Source organism: Alexandromys fortis, unplaced genomic scaffold, assembly GCF_014885135.2.
Source record: "Alexandromys fortis isolate MF-2015 unplaced genomic scaffold, M_Fortis_MF-2015_v1.1 scaffold_10, whole genome shotgun sequence".
Classification (NCBI taxonomy): domain Eukaryota; kingdom Metazoa; phylum Chordata; class Mammalia; order Rodentia; family Cricetidae; genus Alexandromys; species Alexandromys fortis.
Window position 1 is genome coordinate 14,140,051 of NW_026067895.1, and position 24,936 is coordinate 14,164,986.

Below are 24,936 nucleotides of genomic sequence, written 5' to 3' on the forward strand. Positions count from 1 at the left end.
CTCTGACTAATAGCGTTGATGTTTCCTAAACCAAAAGGCCCTCTCTGTACCAGTTAGCTCAAACTTCCCACCGTCCTGTCAGCATTTACTTAAAGATAGCTCATCTGATCTGCAGCCGGCAATATAATTTTAATGTGCAAAACACACTAGAATGAGTAGAGCATAGATACTGTTAGAGCAATTAAGAAACAATCTCATTAGTCTAAATGAGAGATAAAAGAACTAGATGAAATCAGAAACAAGAGACACATATAGATGTAAAAGATATTTGGGAAATAAACTGTTGAAATCTGAGGGAGTATTTGACATGTATGTAAGAAATAGGAACATTTCCAGGATGATCCTCAGATTTCTCACCTGAACAAGTGCATAGAAGATAACATCACTCACCAAAAGGGGGCCCTGCAGTAATGTCAAGTCTTAAGAAGTAAGCCCATACATTCATAATTCATTCTAAATACAAACAATTTAAAGATACTATACCAAATTGATATAGGAATCCCTCTGTGTGCTGTGATTACCATTAATGAATAAAGAAAACTACCTTGGCCTGTTGATAGGGCAGAACTTAGGTAGGTGGAGAAGACGGAACTGAATGATGGGAGAAGGAAGGCAGTGAGAAAGCCGCCATGGAGCCGCCAGAGCCAGACATGCCAAAACTTTGCCGATAAGCCACTGCCACGTGGCAATATACAGATTAATAGAAATGGGTTAAAGTAATATGAGTTAGCCTATAAGAAGCTAGAGCTAATGGGCCAAGCAGTGTTTTAAATATTACAGTTTCTGTGTGGTTATTTTGGTTCTGGGTAGCTGGGATGAACAAGTGGCTTCTCCTCCTACACCAAATATCTTGTTTCCCTCTGCATTTACCCCACCCTTTGCAGTACAGATTATCAACAGGAAACTTTACTCCTCATGGAGACCTCTGGGAATTGATCAGAAAGAATTGATTTTATTCTTCTGGTTCTCTCCTTAGCTTGAGTTAAACTCTTCAATAAGAGATGTCATACTTTCAAAACAATCTTTTCCTAACTCCCTCCTGAGTATCAGTAACTACTCTCTAAAACTATTCTATAAAACAGCAGGGAAGAAATGCTTCCAAATTCATTTTTACAACGCTAGTCCTACTCTGATACCAAAACTAATAAAAGCACAACAAAAAGAAAACTACAGGGCAAGATTCTTGATGAACATTTATGCAAGAGTGTTCAATAAAATACTCAAAATCCAAACTGAACAGTTAATATGTACAACGTACTTTTATCTTAGGTGTGTATATGGGATATGCCTGTGGCATTGTGGAGGCAAGAAGCCAATGCTGACTGTTTTCTTCTACAGTGCTCCTCCTTGTTTTGGTTTGGTTGCTTGGTGTCTGATCTAGAGTACCATATGCAGCCCTCCTGTCCTTAACTCTCTCTGTGGACTAGAGTGGGCTGGGACTCACTAAGATCTTTCTAAGTGCTGAAACCAACGGCACGTGCCATCCCACCAGGCACTTTATCTTACTTTGTGGAAAAAGAGTCTTCTACTGAGTAAAAACATGAAATGCTAGTGAGGAACCAATATTCTACCTAAACACATGATTTATCTTGTGTTTTTTCTGTTATCAACCCAATCAGCTGACAATGTACACTATTACTTAAGTCCATACAGTTTGCTGGTATGTTACAATTTTCCTTTATTTTTTTAATTAAAAAATGTCTGTGCATGTGTGTGTGCATAAGTGTGTGTGTAAGGTGGACATGGCGAGGCTACAGGTTGACGCCTTGTGTTTTTCTCTACAGTTTTCCAACTTACTTTTGAAGCAGAGTTTCCCATTGAGCTTGGAGCTCACCAACTGGTTAGACTGGATGGGTGGCACAGTCTTGGATGTGATCCCTATCTCTGCCTTCCAGCACTGGATGTGTGGGACCACACACATCTGTTTGTGTAGGTGCTAGAGATCAAACACAGGTCCACATGCTTGCCCAGCAAGCACTTTAACCACTAAGTCTTCTCTCTAGCCCAAATTATGAGACAGAATCTGATAAAGATCATTATTTGACCCTCAAATTCCCTATGTAGCCAACTCCTGATCTTCCAATTGTTGAGATTAAAGGTGTGCAGCACCATGCCCAGCTAATTTTTAAAATAACGAGTTGACTGTATAATTAAAAAAATTAGAAGTAAGCTGGGCAGTGATGGCGCATGCCTTCAATCCCAGAACTCAAGAGGCAGAGGCAGGCAGAGTGAGTTCCAGGCCAGTCTGTTCTACAGAGTTAGTTCTAGGGCAGTGAAGGTTACAAAATGAAACCCGGTCTCAGAAAAAAACCAGCAAACAAAAATCCCCCAAACTTACAAGTATGTAGTAACATTTTGCAATAGATGAAGTGCAATCTGACAAACTACATAATTACAAGTTAAAATGATTCATAATACAAAATATTTCTAAGAGAAATTAATTCTGTGTAAAACAATTACCAAGAAATTAATCAGTAATATCCATGCAATATTAATAAAAAGTCCCCTGGACCTATTTTTTTTTTTTGTAAAGAAATTTACAGCATTCTAAAATTACATGCAAAAAGCTGGGCAGCAGTGGTACATGCCTTTAATCCCAGCACTCAGGAGGCAGAGGCAGGCGGATCTCTGTGAGTTTGAGGCCAGCCTGGTCTACAAGAGCTAGTTCCAGGACAGGAACCAAAAGCTACGGAGAAACCCTGTCTCGAAAATCATAAAAAAAACAAACAAACAAAAAAAAAACAACAACAACAAAAAAAACAACCAAACAAAAAAACCCAAAAGAAACAACCAATCGACTGAATGTCAAAGGTAAAAATTTCTTCTTGAAAGACACTGAAAACAGAAAGGCAGGACACAGGTTTTTGTTGTTCTGTTTTTCAAGACAACGTTTTTGTGTAATAGTTCTGGAACTCACTTTGTAGACTAGGCTGGCCTCAAACTCAAGAGTTCCAACCTCCTCTGTCTCCTGAGTGCCAGGATTAAATCTGTGTGCTACTGCTGTCCAGCAGGACACATTTTGGAAGAAGCATCTGCAAGTCATATTTACCTGGTAAAGGACTTATATCTTGAATATATAAAGAATTCTTGCAATTAAGTAAGAAAATATATAGGAGTTGGGTGTGGTGGTGCCTGGGCCATTTAGGGTAACATCAATACATGTAAGCCTGAAAAAAGAAGATGATTTGGGACTATTCTAGTTTCCCACTATACAATCACACTTGGATGCTTCAACATTTATCATCATTTCAATCCCTTTATTTTTAGACAAGTTCACTACTGTTCCTTCCCTTTTAGCTCAAATTTTCAAGCTTACACTTTCTTTACTATTTCAGCCATTTTAAACATCACAGGGTGGTGTACTGCCTAGTAGCATGGGGTGACTTTGGGCAAACTACTTCCTCTGTGACTCATGATACAAAGCTGACTTCACATGTTGAGAGCTAATTCAGCCTCAATAAATAAACACTACACCCAAAGTTCTCTTCCTTATCCTAACAGTGTCATTACTACTGCCTGCAATGGGCTTCAAACTCACAGAGGGCCACCCGCCTCACCTCCTGAGTACTGGAATTAAAGGTAAGGGCCAACTCACCCAGCTGAGCTCCATTTTTTTATTCTTTCCTTGCTCTACTTTTATCAAGCAAGGGATAAGTTCTGCTAGCTCTTCCCTGAACAATCTCTCTATTTGTGATAACTAGTAATGGAGATGCAGTAATGGAGGCATTTTCTTCCATCAGCCTTTCAATTTTTTGGTTCCTCCCATTCTAATAAATTATGTACTATTATCAGTTTAATTTTAATTCTTTCCAAAATTCCCATTTCCTACAGCAGAAAAACTGAGGCACTGAACAAGGGGAAAAATGTGTTTCATAGTTGTTTCCCAAATTAATCACTGCTATAAAAGCTATAAAAAGTATGATTGCTGAAAGCATCATGACTGAGTTTTAGCCCTACAATTATCAAAGCAAGTTACATTTATTAATATAAGAGCAACAAGATGTTTTAAGTTGCCTTCAACTAGCATTAGGAAATCTTAATTATATCAGCAAACGTTCCTTGCATAGTCTGAGATTTGATTTGGTGTAAAATCACTAGCAAATTACAGAAACTTGAGTTTCACTTACCTCTTGGGGGTTCTACTTTCCTTTTGTTACATATAAAATGTTATATAAGGCCATCACTCTATGTTCATTGGCACAAAAAGGTACCATAAATTGAGTACAAGACTCTTTTCTGAAGAATATAAATCAAACAGTTATCCAAGAAGGTAATAATATTACTGAAAGAAATGGCAGAGGTGTATTTATGTCATTTTTTTTTATCTAAATTTAATTTTTATTTTATGTGTGTGGGTTTTTTTGACCCCAGGTGTGTCTGTCTGTTTACCATGTGCATGCCTGGCCAGAAGAAGGCATTGAATTCCCCGGAACTAGAGTTAGACAGTTGTAAGCCACCATGTGGGTACTGGGAATTGAACCTGGATCTTCTGTGGAAGCAGCAAGTGCTTCCAGCCCCTATATCATCTTGAACATCACTATTTCTGCAGTTGGTAATAATTTAATGGCATGTGATTCTATTCTAAAAATACAAGTGCATAAAGAAATTACTATAATCTGAAGTTCCCTGAGACTATTTCTAGAAAACTTGAAAATCTTTTATAAAAATTATTTTTGTATATTGTCAAAAAAATTTGTTTTAAAATTTAAAGCTACACTTAAAAAAATTTCACTGTGATCCATTAACAATCCATACTTTGTTGATAGTGCATTACTACTAAATCTACTAAATATGGACTACTACTAGAATGGGACCAAAAATGTGATACTGGCATATAAATGCAGCTATTCTTGGAAATCTCTACATTTAACATTTTAACATTTACCTTTTTTCTTCTTTTGCTCTCAGCTGTTCTTCCTGTCTCAAAACTTGAACCATTATAGACTCAAAAACTCCACTTGTCAAACCTGCCAAACTTCGAGGTGTTGACCGGCGCCTTGTTGAAGTACATGCAGTTCCCTTCTCCTCCTCCAATCCATAATAGCCTCTAGATGTAACTGCTATCGTTGTCTTTTCTCTCAAGTGCCTTGGAGAAGAATAAGTCAATTCACATGTCAAATCTTCTGGATAATCAACACCCTTTCACCAGTACCTTAAGTAGAATTTCTTTTGTTGACTACTACAAAACACTTAGTTAAAACTTTCTTTGCCATGTTCCAGAGTTTTATCTGTTCCACATAAGAGTCTAACTTCTTTCATATAAAATTCATTGAGAATCTCTCCTCTACATTAAAAAAAAAAAAAAACCCATAAGCATGAAGCATTCAAGTTAAGGACTAACAACACTAATTCTATTAAAAAAATCAATAGAAAGTTTTTGTTTGCAATAGGTACACTGTTTATTGATGTATGAGAAAATGTACAATGATATGAAAACATTTTGGGAAAGAAGATTTTGATACATAAATACTTTGGGGAAATTATAAACAAGGACAGCATTACAATATTTGGCAATTATATTACATTGAGCCCCAAGAGAAAGAAATTATAAGGCCCAAGGAAAACAGCCGCCTCGTAATAACAAACTCTGAACAGATAAAGTAAAGGTTTGCTTAAATGTGTTTTTACCAAGTGATCTAACTCTGTAACATTAATTACTTATCAATATTAATGAAAGAGAAAATATTAATACAAAGAGAATAAACAATGTAATCTGCCTTCTGACTGAACAGATTCAGAATTTATTATTCTAGAATTCCTCTTCATTCTCAGTGTATGTGTCCTTCATGATATTTTTATTAATTCACTGAGATCCTGGTCTAATACTTAAAAACAGTATCCCAGCAGGTTCACTTAATTGTGCACTAATCACTTTAATGAATTTGAAATGATTAAAAACATCTATTATAACAGACTTAGGGATGTAGCTCAGAGGTAGCAAGCATAAGACATAATTAGTGACCTACAGTACTGCAAAAAAGTCAATAAAAACGTATTTAAAGTAGAAAAGGAAACATTACACTGACCTTACAAAGTTTTAATAGTAGTCTTAACTACTGATTTCTAGGTCTGTATCTATTATATAAACGGTAATTGTAAAAAAAAAAATCAGAGAAAACATATTTTGACCTTTGTAAAATATGCCAAATCCTCTGAAAATTTCATATGTTATTTCTACAATGGCGAATTTAAGTCAGTTCTAAAGGTAATCACTCAAAATACTACATAATAATTTATATGAAGATTTTTCTCCCTTGGAGCCCCTCCCACTCTTGAAATGTTCTTTTCTTACTTTTTCTTAATAAATCTACATTCCCTCTGTTTAAACAAACTACACACACACACAAAAAAAAGAATTTATATAAATTAAATATTGGCTATGGCTATATTTCCATTTTCCTAAAAAGAGTCAAAAAGTTAACTGAAATACAACCTTTAAAACACTGTAAGATACACCATTCCCTCCCTTCTTGCATTGTGTCCACAGCAGTTTACCATTATAAATGAGGGTAACTTACCACTCTTACCTTCACTGGCATCTGGGTCCCATGATTAGAGCCTACTAAACTACTGTTCTGCTCTGTTACAAAGAGATGGCACTAACTGATTTAGCTCCTCATAGGTTAAGAACATTAGTTTTGTAACAGTGAGGAATTTGGTTCATCATTTGCTGTGCTATTTTAGGCTACTGTTACCCTTTTGTAAAAATTAATTTTTTAATTAAAATTTTACTTTTATTGTGTACTGGGGGGGGCAACATGTCACTATGTCTGTAGTGATTAGGAGACTGCTTTCAAGTGTCAGTATATTCTTTCTGCCTCTAAACAAAATTTTACATTTATTTATTTATTGTCTGTGTACACAGGCAGGTATATGTAGAGGTCAGAGGACAACTTCAGAAAATTGGTTCCTTCCTTCCACCAGGGGAGTTCCAAAGAAGGAACTCTGGTTATTAACCTTGGTAGCAAGTACCTTTACCTGCTGAGCCATCCCCAAGGGCCAGATTACATTAGTTAATGTACCATTCATCTAAAAAGACCAGGTACGTGTATATGCACTCAATAAAAAAGACATCATTATATGTTGTGCAAAAAAGTTTTTAAATAAAATACTTAACCTACAAACATCACAAATATAAACGGCAGCTAGAAGTATGTGTGCTTGTGTATACATGAGTCCAAACTCTTAACCTAGATTACTACAAATTCTTCATGACAACGTTTTTTCCTTTCATTCTGCTCTATCAATACACAAATCTGTGCAATACTTTCAAAAGCTAGTTGGAGTATGCCATTACCTTGCTGTCTCCTCTAAAATCTTTCAGTCATACTTAGAAGACATCTGATATTCTTTTAACCTCTAAGACCTGGTGTGATATGGTCTTTACCTCCTTAAGGCATCTCTTTGCATTCTAGTCAGTTTTCCATCTATTCTGGAGCCATACCAACACATCTATTTCCCTAGAGTCTTTGTGCACCATTCTTCTTCCATAAACATACTATTCTACAGATATTCACATGTAGGTCTATCATTTGAACCAAGTTTCAAAGGCACCAAGTCTGAGAGGGTTTTCTCTGGTTGTAATGTTTAATAACAACTTCCCTAGCACTCTATGCCCTTATATTGATTTCTTTGTCTTTATTTTACTTATCACCACACTGTGCTAATTAGCATTTATTTCATAATTGTCTACCCTCCCCCCACCCGATCTCCCAAAAAAGCTCAGGGTCTATGCAAAATGGAGGTGAAAAGACTGTAAGAGCCAGAGGTGATGGATAACTCCAAGGAAACAGTGTCTTCCAGACACAACAAGACTGAAAAGTACAAAAACTCAGAGACTATGGAAGCACACACAAAGCCCATATGGGCTCAATTCAGACAGGGTCCCAGCACTGAGAGAAAAATGGGCTCCGATCCCCAATCAAGAAGCTATCTGCAATTGATATCTGCTAGCACTTCAAGGTAGGCTGGACAACACAAAACAGATTCAACAGTATTTTTTTCTGAAGACTTTTTGTCTCATTTTGCTTTGTTTGGGCACTTTTTTGTATTATGGTCTTTTGCTTGAATAATTTGGTTTCTATTTTTATATGTGTTTTATGTATGTATATACCTGTTTCTTGATTTTGTTTTTTAAAGAGGAAGGGAGGAAAAAGAACATAAAATTGGGTTTGTAGGAGGTGGGGAATATCTGGAAGGGGATGAATATGATCAAAATATATTGTATGAAAAATTTTTCAATTTAAAAAAATAATTATCTATTTCCCAACCAGAAGGAAAGAGCCAGAAATATAAGTGATGTGGGAGTGATTTCTTACTAATAAAGAAACTGCCTAGGCCCATTTGATAGGCCAACCCTTATTAACTGTACTTTCTGACCGTAAACTATAGTAAATAGGTGTATATATTTGTGTGAATACATGTTTAAATATCTTCGAAAGGCTATTAGCCAAGTTGTTTCACATTTTTCAATTACAAATATATTTAAAACTCCAATCGATGTATTTGTCTATAGTAAGAATCCTGATTAAACGTGTTATTTGGTTTTTATTCATAAGAGAATAAAATACCATAAAGTAATATAAAATCTCACCTCATTTTCAAACAGGAATTGTCACACAATCAAGGACTATATAAACACACTAAAGTAAGCCTTCCCTTAAAAAACAAACAAATAAAACCAACAAGAAACCAAGTTCTTTTCTTCCTATGAGGAAAATTATTGATGAAATCAATGTCAGTAGTTTGAAGATAATATAGGCCAACTATACACAAAACCTTAGCAATAATTATAGGTGAGTTTGTGTTATCATTTCTACTATTTTTTTTTCCTTTAAGGCATAAAATTTCTATGCTAATACATCCTGAATTTCAGTGTTCAGAGGCTAAATTCTACTTACAATTACTGAAACAAGTATCAACAAGAAGCAATTTAATGTTAAATAATCAATAGTTAAAACTAATCTAAAATATACTTGATATTTACTTAAAATCAATACAAACAGATACTGCCGCCTACTAAAAATAGGTATTTAGGAATGTTTCCATTATCATGTCAGGGTTTTTGGGTTGTTACTATTAAAAGCAATGTGAATGTCATTAATAGTACAACTATTTGTATGGAAGTAGAGCTCAAAAGTAGATAACATATTTAGCATGCACAAAGCCATGGGTTCAATCCTCAACACACACATACATACACACACACACACACACACACAAAATCTACAGTTATAATCTAGAAATAAAATTACCTAATTTATTTAATATTCTAAGTGAAAACTTTCACTTTGTTAACTCAGTTCATTAAAAAAAAAACATTAAAATTCAACTACAACCCTATAAGCCCCAAGGTCCTAGCAAGAAAGGCCATGTAAAAGACTGAGTGATAATCGATGCAGGGACTATTTACAAATGGCAGGCAAGGCTAAGAGAAGATAGGAAGAAATGATGACGTGTTCTTGGATCAACCACAAGGAGTTATTCCAACTGTAAGCCTAAAAGAGGAAGTGAAGGGAATGGGGAATAGTTACCAGACCAAGAGAGCTATAACTAAAGAAGAGAATCACACAATGACTGAGCATAGTTACTGACAACCTGAGGGTCAGGAAAGAGGAAGATGTTAAAGTAAATACTCCTACCTCTTGGTCCTCCTGTCAGTGCCTTCCATTGGCTGAACCCAATCAGAAGTCAGGGGACAAGGCAGACCAGCTGATGCAGTCCTTAGAAATCAGCCTCCTGGGGCACAGAGCAGAGTACACAAGGGTGGAGACTGCATTTGGAAAAGCATACGATGACTAACAGCACAGCACAACCTGAGTATTAGTTTCAAGAACAACTGAATGAAATTAGAAAAGACAGAATTTACTAGGACTTCAACAAAAACTTAGGCACATTTGAGAGATAAACAATGTAGTCATTGTGGCTGGCAGTGTACTCTAAATATGAGTATCTTTATGAGTTCTTAGCTGCACCAATCATCAAAATCCAGTATCCAAATAAACCTAGCAAAGAAGTTTTTCAAATATCTCAACAGTCAAATATTAAACCAACCTTGACAAACAAATCAGAATGCTCTCGTAAAATTTTTGTATTATTATTGTTTAGAAATTCTTAAATGCAATTTATAAATAAGTATAAACATACTATAGTATACACACTTATTTTTTTCCCTAAAAATTAAAAAATAAAACACCCAAGTTTAGGGACTACTGCTTTCATCTTTAAGCTACTTAATATCCAAGGTTTTTTTTTTTTTTCAGAAAAAAAGAAAGGAAAAAAAAAAGAAAGCACTAATCACAAACTATTACTTATTTGTTCTTTCCCTTCTGTTGCCTCAATCATTATTCCTACTCCCCTTGAAAAATTCTCAGCTCACCAGAGTAGTATCTTGTCTTGACTTTCATTTGCTCAAACATAATTCAGCTTCTTTTCACTAGTCATGAAAAGAAGGTGGAACTCAAAATGTATTAACAACTTTTCTTATTGTCCTTGCATTCTAGCTTCTCTTAACTCTTAGCTTAAAGTCCCTCTGCTCATACTTCTACTACTAAAGCACTACTGCTGATAAAACCTTACAGCTTTTCTTCCAGCTACTAACAGCTGAGTTCAATCTGTACTAAGATCATCTCTGTTGTTCTCCATAAAATACACTTTGAACACTATCATATGTAAAAGACCCATCCTATTGCCCACTACAACTTAGTAAGGTAGTTCTTAAGTAAGATATTCATTATTTTCTGCTTTTGAAAAACCAAGGCTATCTGAAGTTAGGCATGTCTTAATGTTTCAGTGAAAATATCTCTGATCCAAAACCAATTGCTGCACAGGTTTTTAGTATCTGTATTTCATGAATTCTTCTGTGTGCTCCTTTAGCATAAAATCATGTCCAAGTCTGATTAAAAACAGCCAGTCCCCTTGAAAATATCCAAACCTAAACACAAAAAGTCCTTGTGTTCACACCTCACTCTATTATAACATGGCAACTACCTGCATACTCCACTGAACCATTCTTCCCAATGTTCTTGCTATGAAACTCAAGGACTAGTTTTCAGTGTTTACCTTATTCAAGCTCTCCATCATCTAGGTGCTCTTTTCTCAAGACCATTAACTGTAACTTAACACAATTAACACCTTTGGGGATAGAAAAGTAGAGGGACTATCCATCCATACAATTCAAATGCATTCAGATGTCTACTAAACAATAAAGATTTAACAATGAACATATTGACAATTTATATATATGGAATTAAAGGCATAAATGTCAAAGATGATAATTATATTCAGGTTGAAACAATGGTGACAACACCAACAAAAACCTAAAAAAAATATGAAAGTTCAAAAGGAAAACAATGAGATTTGGATGAGAAATAGTTAACAGTTTTGAGGTAGCAGTTGTATAACTAACTAGAAAAGTTCTGTAAACAGAAATAAACTATTTTTTTAAAAGGGAAGGAAGTTTTTTTTTTTTTTTTTTTTTTTTTTTTTTTTTTTTTTTAGTTTTTCAAGACAGGGTTTCTCTGTGGTTTTGGAGCCTGTCCTGGCACTAGCTCTTGTAGACCAGGCTGGCCTAGAACTCCCAGAGATCCGCCTGCCTCTGCCTCCGAGTGCTGGGATTAAAGGCATGCGCCACCACTGCCCGGCGGGAAGGAGGTCTTAAAATACTGATCTAAGAATCTTATGGTAAGGAATGCCATGGAAAATAAATAATGTATCTAGAGGACTAAACACAGAAATATAAACTCTAAAGGCATAACAACAAGAATTACCTACAAATACAAGAAAAAAATAGCAAAAGAACACTGCAAAGAGGGGTTAAGGAATAATTTTAAAATGCAAAAAAGAGACCAAAAGTTTAACTGTTAAATAATCTAAACTCTTAATTTTCCAAATAGGACTGAGACAGAACAAAGTAAAAGCCAAAGATTGAGAAAGAAGGCATCAATCATTAGTAAAAGTCAAGACAACCTGAGTAGGAACTAAATGCAAAGACCCTTGAAGCTAAACATTTCTAAGTCTTAAGACATTTTCTGAAACAGCAGCAGATAAATAAACATACTATTCTAAACTGAAGATGGACTACTGTAAGTTTTTCAAACCACACATTTTTCTTAGATTAAATCTATGTCTTGATTTTCTTTACTTCAATTTAAGATTTGTTGGTTAAAAAGAAGTTCTCTACTTTTATAAAAAAAAATGTGTTTGAAAAATGCCTTACCAACCTTGACAAGTTGGTTTTTAGTTAGCTAGGGCTGCTCTCCCAAACATATTACTACTACTTAGGGCTATTTCTTGCCACACAGAAAAATTCAGGAGATCTCAGTGTAGGCAGAACATAAATAAGCTCATTACTGAGTGAGTTAGTAACTCATTGCCCAAATATGTTGGTGCTATCTCAAAGATACTTGAGGCAAGTAGATAGATACCTTATCATCCTGGCCCTGGCTCTTCTCTATATATACCAAGCAGCAACATGGCTTAGAAACACTACAAATTTGGGAAACTTTCAGATTTAGATAATTACACAAAGACACAGAGGAAAACCTACCAAGTTTTGCCTTTGACAACATGTAACAAAGTAACAAGTCCTAACAAAGAAAGGAACCTAGCCAAGTTAAAAACAAAATTGAAATTAAGAGGATCTGACAACTGAATATTGTGATATCTACAGAAAATACCCAACACCTCAACTGTTCGTTTCCTCTTTCATTTCACAAGTGTGAACAGTATCATTTCTATTCTGTACAAACCAGTAATCTGTACAGTTTTCTCATATGTATCTTATGCCAATGAACCAAAACAGGAGGTTTTACAAAGCTGAATCCATTGAGTTACTAAAAAGATACACTTGCTATGGAAAAACAGAACAAAAGCAACTTCAGGGAGAAAAAAAACCAATCAACTTGTGTTGGCAGAAGACCCATTTTACAAGAAAGTAAAGGATTTAGGGACTGAAGAAGTGGCTCAATTAGTAAAAAGCACTTGCTTTACAAACAGGAGGGCCTAAGTTCAATCATGAAAACCCAGGTAAGAAAATCTGGGTGGGACAATATATACCTGTAATCCCAATACTGTGAAGACAGGAGGATCCCCTGGGGCTTGTTAGTCAGCTAGTCTAAGCCTGTCTCAAAAGAGGTGGGCAGTGTTCCAGGATGACACTCAAGTTGTTCTCTGGCCTCCATACACATGTGAGCAGAGCAGAGTGCACATGTACACATGTATGTATATTCTCTCTCTCTCTCTCTCTCTCTTTCACACACACACACACAAATAAATTTAAAGTCACAAAAAATAAATATATCAACAAATAAAGATCAGCAACAGAGCGGAGAGTTAAAAATACACTACAGATGTTATCATAAAGATAATATTTCAAATTAGTGAAGAAAAGTAATGTTGCAACAACTGGCTACACACGAGAATAACAAAACTGCTGGAATTCAACTTCATTTCTTGACTAATAAATCCTAGACATATTCATTAATTTATTTCATTTTATTTATGCTTTTATTCAACATTAGTAAAATGCTTATAGGTAGTGTGGCTAAGTACTGGTACAACTACTATAGCAAAGATATATAAAATCAAAGTAAGCAAACATATACACAATTTCTAAGTTATATACTCTTGGTTCAGTCAAGAATAATTTCTCTGAGGAAGCAACAGGGGAGCCAAACATGCAAAAAAAAACAAATCAAGGTCTGATCTCCAAAATATATAAAGAACTCAAGAAACTAGACCGTAAAAGGCTAATCAACACAATTAAAAAATGGGGCACTGAGCTGAACAGAAGAAGTTCAAATGGCCAAAAGACACTTAAGGTCATGCTTAACTTCCTTAGCGATCAGGGAAATGCAAATCAAGACAACTTTAAGATACCATCTTACACCTGTCAGAATGGCGAAAATCAAAAACACCAAGGATAGCCTTCGCTGGAGAGGTTGTGGAGAAAGGGGTACACTCATCCATTGCTGGTGGGAATGCAAACTTGTGCAACCACTCTGGAAAGCAGGGTGGCGGTTTCTCAGGAAATTCGGGATCAACCTACCCCTGGACCCAGCAATACCACTCTTGGGAATATACCCAAGAGAGGCCAAATCAAAAAACAAAAGAATATGATCAACTATGTTCATAGCAGCATTATTTGTAATAGCCAGAACCTGGAAACAACCTAGATGCCCTTCAATGGAAGAATGGATGAAGAAAGTATGGAATATATATATATTAGAGTACTACTCAGCAGTAAAATAACAAGGACTTCTTGAAGTTTGCATACAAATGGATGGAAATAGAAAACACTATCCTGAGTGAGGTAAGCCAGACCCAAAAAGAGGAACATGGGATGTACTCACTCATATTTGGTTTCTAGCCATAAATAAAGGACATTGAGCCTATAATTTACAATCCTAGAGAAGCTAAATAAGAAGGTGAACCCAAAGAAAATCCTGAATATTTCTCCTGAATATTAACCTTCATCAGGCGATGAAAGGAGACAGAGACAGAGACCCACATTGGAGCACCAGACTGAAATCTCAAGGTCCAAATCAGGAGGAGAGAGAGCACGAGCAAGGAACTCAGGACCCGAGGGGTGCACCCACACACTGAGACAATGGGATGTTCTATCGGGAACTCACCAAGGCCAGCTGGCCCGGGTCTGAAAAAGCATGGGATAAAACCGGACTTGCTGAACATGGCGGACAATGAGGACTACTGAGAACTCAAGAACAATGGCAATGGGTTTTGATCCTATTGCACGTACTGGCTTTGTGGGAGCCTAGGCAGTTTGGATGCTCACCTTACTAGACCTGGATTGAGGTGGGTAGTCCTCAGACTTCCCACAGGTCAGGGAACCCTGATTGATCTTTGGGCTGATGAGGAGGGGGACTTGATCGGGGGAGGGGGACTTGATAGGGGGGAGGGAAATGGGAGGCAGTGGTGGGGAGGAGGCAGAAATCTTTAATAAATAAATAAATTTAAAAAAGAAAAAAAAAAAGAAAGAAAAGCTCTTGGATATAAAGAAACAGTTGGACCTCCAAGAGACCACAGCCAAAGGAGTGAAGGAAGTAAGAATTGTAGTTGGGATGTAACTGTATGAGAGAAGAATAAAAAACTTAAAAAAAAAAAACTTAAAAATAAAAAAAACAAATCAAAATAGTAAAAAAAAAAACAACTTAGGAGTATGTGTTCAAAATAAAGACTAAGTACAAAGGTCATGGTTTAGGGATGATGAGGTGCTCAGCATGTAAAGTGCTTGCTGTCAAGCCTAATGACCAAGTTTGATCCCCAGAGCTCATGTGATGGAAGGAGAGAAAGAACCCAGCTTGTCACCTGACCGCTACTCTAGAACCAGAGCACACTCCCCCAAACACCAAATGAATAATGGAAAGTGGAGAGGGTTAGTGTGTTGGCGGTCTGGCAGCTATGTAGGAAGAACAGAGTAAATTCTTTAATATACTCAAAATGCCAATGAAGCATTTATCTGTAAAAGTTCTTATTGATTTCTCTTAATGTATATTTTTAAATGGCTGATGGCAGAAAATGATCTCAAAGGAAAAAGCTGAAATTAGAAAACTACAGGTAAAAAATGGTAATGGCCTAAACTTAAGTGGCAACATTAGAAATACACAAACTCAGAATTGGTATTTTTTAATAAGAGAAATGAACTGGAAAGAAACTTGAAAAACAAAGGTTTTTTGGCCACAGCTACACAAGTTTATCAACAGTAAAACTATAACCACTACTATAACAAAACAAGCCACAAATACAGGTTTGAACATGTCTGAAACAGTTATTAGATATCAATCAGATACAGGAAACAATTGTGGTCTCAAATCAGGAAGAGACCCTATAACTGGTAAAGGAAGATACTATTTATTTACTTATTTAAGAGTGCATGTGTGGGCACTACACATATCTGTGCAAGTGCCATGCCTATGTCTAGGGCTGTGGAGGGCAGAAGCTGACATCTGGTCTATTTCACAATTGTCTCCTCTTTATTTTCTAAAACAGGATCTCTCACTGAACCTGGAGCTCACTAACTGGCTAGACTGGTTGGTCTGTTGAGCTCCCCAGCACCCTCCCATATCTGCTTCCCAATACTAGGATTACAGGAATACATTGTCACACCCAGTTTTTATGTGGGTGCTGACGTTCTTAGCTTATACAATAAGCACTTAACTCCCTAGTCAGGGAGACGTCATAGAAAAACTTTACTTTCTTCTTATACCATTTAGCTTTTGCTAGCAGATACACATGCTACTTCTTAAATTAATAAACAATAACGCAAACATTAATCACTGGATTGCCAATTATTCAACACACATTAGACATATTTCAATCACTTTCTTTAGATTTCCTTAATAGTTATTTTATATGTTTAGCTGTTGGCTTGGCTTTTTGAAACATGGTCTCACTGTGTAACTCTAGCTAGCCCAAAACTCACTATGTAGAGAGCAGAAGGCTACTCTCGAACTCAGAGATCTTTCCCTTGGCCTCTGAAGTGCTAGCATTAAAAGCATGTGCCACCACACCTTGCCTATGTTATTTTTTAAGTAATATCGCAACTACTGCCAATCCTACAGCCCTAGGTCTCTAACTGGCCTATGTTCCTTGACATTCCTTATAATCTTTTCCTTCCCAGTCTGTCTCAGTAGAAAAGACTTTTTTTTCTCAATCCCTACATTTTTTGGCAATACAGACCAGTGGTTAAATGCTGGCTTTTAATCCAAACCACCTGCAGTCATATCCAGGTTCTGCCACTAATTAGTTTGGGCAAACTAATCTTTTAGTGCCCCAATTTTTCCAATTGTAAAATAGCTCATGAAATCAATAACTATCTTTTTTCAAGATTTTGTTTTATGTGTGTAAGTGCCTGCATGTATTCATGTGTACCATATGTGTGTCAGTGCTCTAAGATGCCAGACAGTGGTACTGGATCCCCCAGAACTAGAGTTCCAGACGGTTTTGAGTCACCTGATGTGGATGCTGGGAACTGAACTGGAATCCTCTGCAAAAGCAGAGTCTGAGTCATGCCAAATGGGCCTAGGCAGTTTCTTTATTAATAAGAAATCACTCCCACATCATTTCCCCTTTTTCTGTTTAAACAAAAAAGGCTTTAACATAGTAAGATTACATATAACAAAACAGTTATCAAGTAAGAATTACAGTTACAATATTTATATCTACTTTATCTTTTATCATAACCAAGGAAAACTATAACTATGACTAACCATTCTTTAAGTTTATCAAAGATTCCAGAAGGATATAATATTACCTATGTAAACAAGAAATCCAAAACTCTAGAAATGACAGAGACATCTCGCTGTCTGTACAGTCACCCAAAGTTCCTCTGTACCATTGGGGCATCCATCTTTGGCCTACAGGCCCATAGTATCCAGCAGACATTCTATATGAAAATGCTTTTGGATGTCTGGGCCCAAAAGCTTTAGACAGTAAAATACGGATTCTACCTTAGTACTAGCTATTCTATTTTTGGTTATGAGCCTAGCCTTTAACAGATGAGCCCTCTTTCTAGCCCTACTAGCTATTCTAAAATTTTAAAACATCTAGAAAACTTTATTTTGAGTAAAATTAAAAAAAACTGTAATACTTGCCTTTGCAGAAAAATTAAGAGAAAAAAGACAGATTAAATATCCACAGTTCTACTATGTAGTCATAAATACATACATATATCACTGCCCTGATTATTCACATTCAACACTACGTTTTACCTATATAGTTGAGTTAAAATTATAAATACATGTTTTTAAGTTTTTAAGAGGAGCTAAGTATGTAGTTCAGTTGGCATAGTGCCTGCCTAACATACACAAACCCCAGCACTACATAAACTGGGTGTGTTGTGAGACTACACAATGAATTCAAGGTCAGTTTAGGACATTTAGGAGACTATGGAAAGAAAAAGAAAGAGGGTGGGTAGATAAATCTAGTAACTTTCTTACTTGGCAATAACCACAATTATTATTTTGCTGATTTTTCTTGTTTCAAAGTAATAATACCCAATATCCTGAGACCTAAGCATGAATAATTCTAGAACTTTTACAATTCTTAGGTGAAAGATGATACAACCAAAGGTTTGGGTAGATAATATTACCTACCACTGACATTTATTAGTCTTTCCCAACTAAAGCAAAACAAACAAACATTAGGTAATTTAATAAGAATTTTAAACAAAAAAAGAATTTAAACAAACATACTAATAGGCTAGAAAGTAAAGAAACATTGCTCTACCAAGGCAATGTTATTATATGAGATCTATGAGATCTATAATATTTTCAAGTGAAACAGAAACTCTAGACAATAAAGTTTACAGTACTGAAAATACCACCTTTTATTGGTACTATAATATACTCTTTCTAGACTCACTAGCAGCCTCCTATCAAGCTGTCCAGTTTTTAATATATGGTATATTCATTTAAATCACAATCTTCCACAATTTTTTCTCTCCCAAAAGACTGATAAAGAAAATCAATTCTCATATGAAGCTTTGGTTTGGTATCCTTGTCCAATACTGTACTTTCCTATCTCCAGATCTACGTGATTTCTTCACGTATCTCCTTGAAGGAACAAGACAAAGCTCAACAATATATCTAGAGGATTTTATGCATCATCTAGTACTGTTCAAATACTTAAATGAAATAAATTTCATCTAGCTCAAAACTACAATGTCTTGAATAAAATATAGAAAGATATTTTAAACTTCACCCCTGCCCCATACCAGTTATACTACCTCTACATACCTCTAACACTCTAGAACATAGCTGACCACAGTAATCCTAAAGTATGCACCCGTGGAACACAACATAGAGAGTACTTTATTTACAAACTAAGGCCAAGATTTACCAATCAACCTCCATCAAGAAATTGCTTTTCTCAAGTTGAAGTAGAGAAGGTTTAGACAGACTCTCTTCCAGGAGGGGAGTCCTCCTGTAATTGTCTTAAGCCTTTTGGACCCTTGAGAAAAAAAACAAAGTGAGCGACGTGCCAACTGCATGAGGGCTGTGCATATAGCATTATTGCCATCTAAGTGTTCTGTCAATGATATTTTATAATCACAGAGTAGGCTTTACCTTTTACCACACCTGGGCATGTGTTTTTAAATCTTTTGAAAAGAGGGAGTGATATCAAATCCTAGAACAAAAGAAGTGATCAATAAATGTCTTACTGAATTCTATTTTCATCCCACATTTAAACATTTTCGGGGCCTTTTCTGAATAAAACTGTTCTAAAACAAATGGCAATTATAATAGAATTACATGCAATATCAAACTCTTACTATTCTATAGTTCTGAACAAGAGGAAAGTCCAGATTCTATCACTAAAAGGCAAAAGTCTCCAATGTTTAAATATATATAAAAAGGAGTTCTATACTTTGGGTTCTCTTGAGCTCCTATAAACCTTTTACTTTTTCATAAAAGAGAATGACAGAACTTGATGGGACTACTCAAAACAAGCCTCGTCGAAATTTTCAACCAATTTCTAAATTTCAACCTTAGTCAAAACAACCAAACCTCAAATTTGACTTAGGACAGTATTAAAATCAGTCTACAGAATTCACTTTGATTAAATTACTACTTGCACTTAGACATCTTGATTTTTAAAATTTTGAGGCTTTTGTCCACTATAATGATTCTTTTATATTTCTGTTTCCAAGGAAAACTTTTGCCAATTAAAAAGAAATTTCTAAACCAACCTTCAGCTCTATTTTAAGACAGCATTTCTCTACCTGTGGGTCTCGACCCCTTGGGGGATGTCGAATGACCCTTTCACAGACCACTGGAAAACACATATAATAATAACATTAGGATTCATAACAGTAGAGAAATTACTGTTATGAAGTACCCGTAAAAATAATTTTATAGTTGGGAGTCACCACAAAATTAAAACTGAACTAAAGCATTAGGAAGGTTGAGAACCAGTTTTAAGAGATATTTTAACGCATATATGTATCATTTTAATAATCATTTGATTATTTTCATCAAAATATCTGAAATGTCCAAATGCAAAAAAATCTTAATTCACCTTCATTAGTGTTATCAATGATGGATATTTTAAAACATCAACCTTTTAAAACTAGAAAAAGCTATTCTTGGACTATATGTGAAAATATTCTTTTTATTTTCTTCTTCTTCTTCTTCTTCTTTTTTTTTTTTTTTTTTGTTTTGTTTTTTGAGACAGGGTTTCTCTGTAGCTTTGGAGCCTGTCCTGGAACTAGCTCTTGTAGCCCAGGCTGGCCTTGAACTCACAAAGATCAGCCTGCCTCTGCCTCCTGAGATTAAAGGCGCGCCACCACAGCCCGGCTTTTCTTTTCTTCTTTTAAAAAGTGATTTACTTATTTTTAACTTTATGTACACTGGTGTTTTGTCTGTGTGAGCATGTTGACGCCATGGAACTGGAATTACAGACACTTTTAAGCTGCCATGTGGGTGCTAGGAATTGAACCTGGGTCCTCTGGAAGAACAGTCAGTCCTCTTAACCACTGAACCATCTTTTCAGGCCCATGCAAATATTCTTAAAAGCTTCAAAAATACCTCCATTGATCAATTTTGAGAGAATCTTAAAATTTGTCATTTTTCTAAATCTTTCTTTTAAAAGATTTTGTGTGTGAGAGTGCGTGTGGTTGTGTGTACCTGTCTAGATCACCTATGAGTCTCTTGACATACATGCTGGGATGTGAAATAAGGCCCTCTGGAAGATCAGCAAGTGCTCTTAAGTGCTGAAGCAGCTCTCAGTCTATTTTCCTAAATCTTGTATACATAATTTCCTATTACAATCTATTCTATTCCTTTCCACTTACATAACTTTACTCCATTTCTGGTTTTTATTTTTGTAAGACAAGGTCTCACTATGTAGCTCCAGTTGGCCTACAGGGATCTCAATATAGATAGATAGATAGATAGATAGATAGATAGATAGATAGATAGATAGGTAGGTAGGTAGGTAGGTAGGTAGGTAGGTAGGTAGGTAGGTAGGTAGGTAGGTAGGTAGATAGGTAGATAGGCAGGCAGGCAGGCAGGCAGGCAGGCAGATAGATAGATAGATAGACAGATCGGTCGATAGATCTCAATATAAATAGACAGACAGACATATATAAAAGCAGGCCATCCTCTAACTCTTGAATTCTGGGATTGAAGGTGTGCATTACCACACTGAGCTTAATCCCTATTTGTAATGCTAACTAGTGTTTCTCGGTTGCCTTAAATGATAAATGATATTCCTTCTAAATACACACATTGTCTAAAGAGAAGAAAGTCCAAAGGGCTAGAAAGAATCCTGCCTAACTGTCAACTTGACATAAGCTAGTATCATTTCAGAAATGGGAACATGAGTTTAGAAAATTCCCCCACTAACCTGGCCTGATGATTGATGTGAGAGAAACCAGCTCACTGTGGGCAGTGACACCTGAGCAGAAGGTATAAAAAGGTATAAAAAGGCTGGCTGAGCAAGGTATGGAGAGCAAGTCGGTATGCAGCACTCCTCTCTGCCTTCTCCTTCAGTTCCTGCCTTGTTTGAGTCCCTGTCCTGACTTCCCTCAGTGACAGAGTGTACTATGGAACTGTAAGATGAAATAAAACCTTTTCTCCCCAAGTTGCTATTGGTCACGATGTTTTAACACAGCAACAGGAACGAAGACAAGTGGTATAAATTACAGTTTTAAAATTAATTACTTAAAAAATTATGTTGTGTCTTTCAAAAATATGGTGTCACTTTAGGGGAAAAATATACACATCTGTAGCTCAATTCAGAATGTATGCAAGCATTTAGTTAGGTTTTGGAAATTGAAAGAACAAGACCTAAGCCTCAATCCTAGTTCTGAAAGAAACAATTCAATAACATATACAAATGTTGTTTATAGGTTTCTATATTTAGCACTACTATAAATGCCACAAAGATACAAGCCAAAACAAGAGTCTACTTAGGTTCTAATATTTTCTTCCCATCCTAGATTCTACATAGCTTCCTGCAGCATAGATATGATTTAGACCCCTACTAAAGCATACAGAATAATTTGTGCTTTCTAGAAATTTGTTTCACGCCTTGCATTCACTGTAGTGTACTGGAATGTCCCCATATAACTCCTGAAAAATCCAAGAGCACAATTCAGCTCCTTTAAGAATCAGTTCAAGTGATTCTAGCAGCTTTAAACTACTCTCTCCTCTCCTCTTTCCCTCCTCACTTGCCATCCTACTCTCCCTTAGCTTTAAGTCAATTTCCTTTAGATTTCTGTTCTGTATATCCATTATACAAGTATTATTTTAAATGTTTCCATACCACTTGGAGGCAAAGAACTAATATTTTCATTTCTCCCCCCCCCCCCCGGTTGGTTTTTTTAATACAAGATTTTTCAGTGTAGCCCTGACTGTTATGGAACTTGCTTTGTAGACTAGTCTGGCTTCAAACTCACAGAGATCCACCTGTCTGCCTCTTGGTGCTGGGTTAAAAGTGAGCAAAGCCACTCTCTGCTTTGATGTTTTCATTTCAAGGACAATGCCTAACTCCACTAAAGAAATATTTGTAGGGGCTGGAGAGATGGCTCAGTGGTTAAGAGCACTGACTACTCTTCCAGAGGTCCTGAGTTCAATTCCCAGCAACCACATGGGTGGCGCACAGCCATCTGTAATGAGATCTGGCGCCCTCTTCTGGCATGAAGGCATACATGGAGACAGAATGTTGAATACATAATAAATAAATAAATAAATCTTTAAAAAAAAAAAAGAAGTATTTGTACCAACTAAGCTAGTCGAACATTTTTGCTGTATGGATGAAGAAACTGAGTTTTGTTATACATGTTCCTAGCACCAGTACCACTAAGCTGTCCTCTAATGATAATGTGGCATCCTCTTTACCTATTATACCTCATCGAATGCTTAATGGAAAGCTCAACAGTATGTGTAGCAGCTCAAAAAAAAAAAAAAACAAGGTTTCTATTTTTTTACATTTATTTTTGGAGGGTGTGTGTGTGTCCCCACAAGTGAAAGAGGACAACTTTCAGGAATCTATTCTCTCCCTCTACCACGAGTTCCGGGGATTAAATTCATGTTCTCAGGCTTGGCAGCAGCTGCCTTTACCCACTGAGCCTTCTTGTCAGCTTCATATATGCAGCACCTTTAAAGTAATCTTTACCATTTAAAAACAATAGTTAACTAGGTGTCTAAGAAATACACATCAGAAGACAAATGAAAACAATCTGTGACGCTGGCTTAATTACAAACATAGCACACATCACTTTAAGACAGTTACAAAGTCATCTATTTCCTGAAACACACAAGAAGTCTGTAGAACACTGCCCCAGTACATCTATTTATCTAACTTATATTCCAGCAGCTGTAGCTTTCATCAAGTTCTGCCCACTCAAAACACTTACTCAGTTATGACTCATATTTTAAGCTAATATATAAGAATTTTTTTGTATCAACAAATATAGTCTACCACTTTCAAAATGTTTGCATACATTAAATATATGTATACTGGTACAAAAACATGAGAGACTCAAAACTATCTACTTGAGACTATCAAATTACTTTTACTACTAAAATGCAACTTTTATTTCTTTTGGCCTAAAAAATCAGAGCTACATTTTTTTTTTTTTTGAGACAGGGTTTCTCTGTGATTTTGGAGCCTGTCCTGGAACTAGCTCTTGTAGACCAGTCTGGTCTCAAACTCCCAGAGATCCGTCTGCCTCTGCCTCCCGAGTGCTGGGATTAAAGGCATGCGCCACCACCGCCCGGCCTAGAGCTACATATTTTTATTAACTTTACAACATTGTAAGTTTAACTTCTAAGTGTAGACACTATTGATCACATGGGATTGTTTCTGAGCATAAGTCACTAGGCATAATGATATTTGTAAATTTTTATGAAAAAGAAAGTAACTTGTCCTTTTAAAGGAAAAGATTTCTTATGCACAGTAACTTTGAAAATATCTACAGTCTAGTTATATCTATGTTACTTTCTAGAACTTCTATGTAGCTATTTTATCTCATTCTACATGACTGTTTCTCCATCTGTAAACTAGATGGACAGCAAGAATGCTAAGGTTCCTTCTGTGTTTAAAATCCTGTGACATCAGTTTTGAGTATATTTAGCTATTTAAAAATAATGACATGTGGGACCAGGGAGATGGCTCAGATGGTTAAGAGAATTCACTGCTCTCCCAGAGGATCAGAGTTGGATTCCTAGCACTCACTTCCAATGACTCGGCTCTCAAAACACCTGTAACTTGAGCTCCAGAGGGTCTGACAAACTCTTCTGGTCTCTAAGGGCAGCTGCATTCACATGCACATTAGCACCCCACTACATGTGGGCACACGCGCGCATACACACCCACACATACACACTTAAAAATAAAATCTTTTAAAAAGCTTTCTTTATAAAATGATGACATGTGAACAACTGGCTTTTTGTATGTACCATCTCCGCCACACCACAATGCCCTGTAAAGGTAAGCTACAAACACAGTAAGAAATATCCATCACCAAATAAACATATTAAAAATAATCTATAGCTATTTGCAAATAGTTAACCTAGTACCAAATAATTCTATTTTATTGAAGAATGCAAAAACATCTTTAGTTTGTTTAAAGGGAATTTGCCTTCTAGTGACTTAAGCACTCACTATATTACTCTTTTAATGAAATTAGTCAGCAACAGATTTGAAATTAGTATATGAGCAGCCAAAGACAAATGAAGAACAGATTATTTTACATATATGCAATGCCCAGGTCCAGATTTGAGATAATATTCATTTTACTGCACCACTGTGATCAATACATTGAGTTACATATCCAACGGTATTGACTTTGTTTTTAAAAGAACCATTTAGTTCTCATAGCAATTTTTTGAAGTAGATGAGATGATACTGTTCCCATTTTACAGGCAAGGAAATAGGCCAAAAAAGTCAAATCAGTCAAGTTCATTCAGC

At 36.0% G+C, this 24,936-nt stretch overlaps 1 protein-coding gene across 9 annotated transcripts in view; it reads right to left on the minus strand.

Annotated features, from left to right (window-relative positions):
• Positions 1-24,936, minus strand: part of Brd10 (bromodomain containing 10) — an 80,123-nt gene that overhangs the window by 46,329 nt on the left and 8,858 nt on the right. For 6 of the 9 annotated variants that reach the window (XM_050157396.1, XM_050157359.1, XM_050157374.1 and 3 more), the window contains exon 2: positions 4,886-5,086. The exons of 1 other annotated variant lie outside the window; for it this stretch is intronic. In XM_050157396.1, coding sequence (XP_050013353.1) covers positions 4,886-4,938 — 53 coding nt within the window. In that variant the 5' untranslated portion in view covers positions 4,939-5,086. Of the gene's footprint in view, positions 1-4,885; positions 5,087-9,641; positions 9,773-24,936 lie in introns of all 9 variants that reach the window. 2 more of the 9 variants (XM_050157389.1, XM_050157383.1) reach the window with 2 other exon arrangements.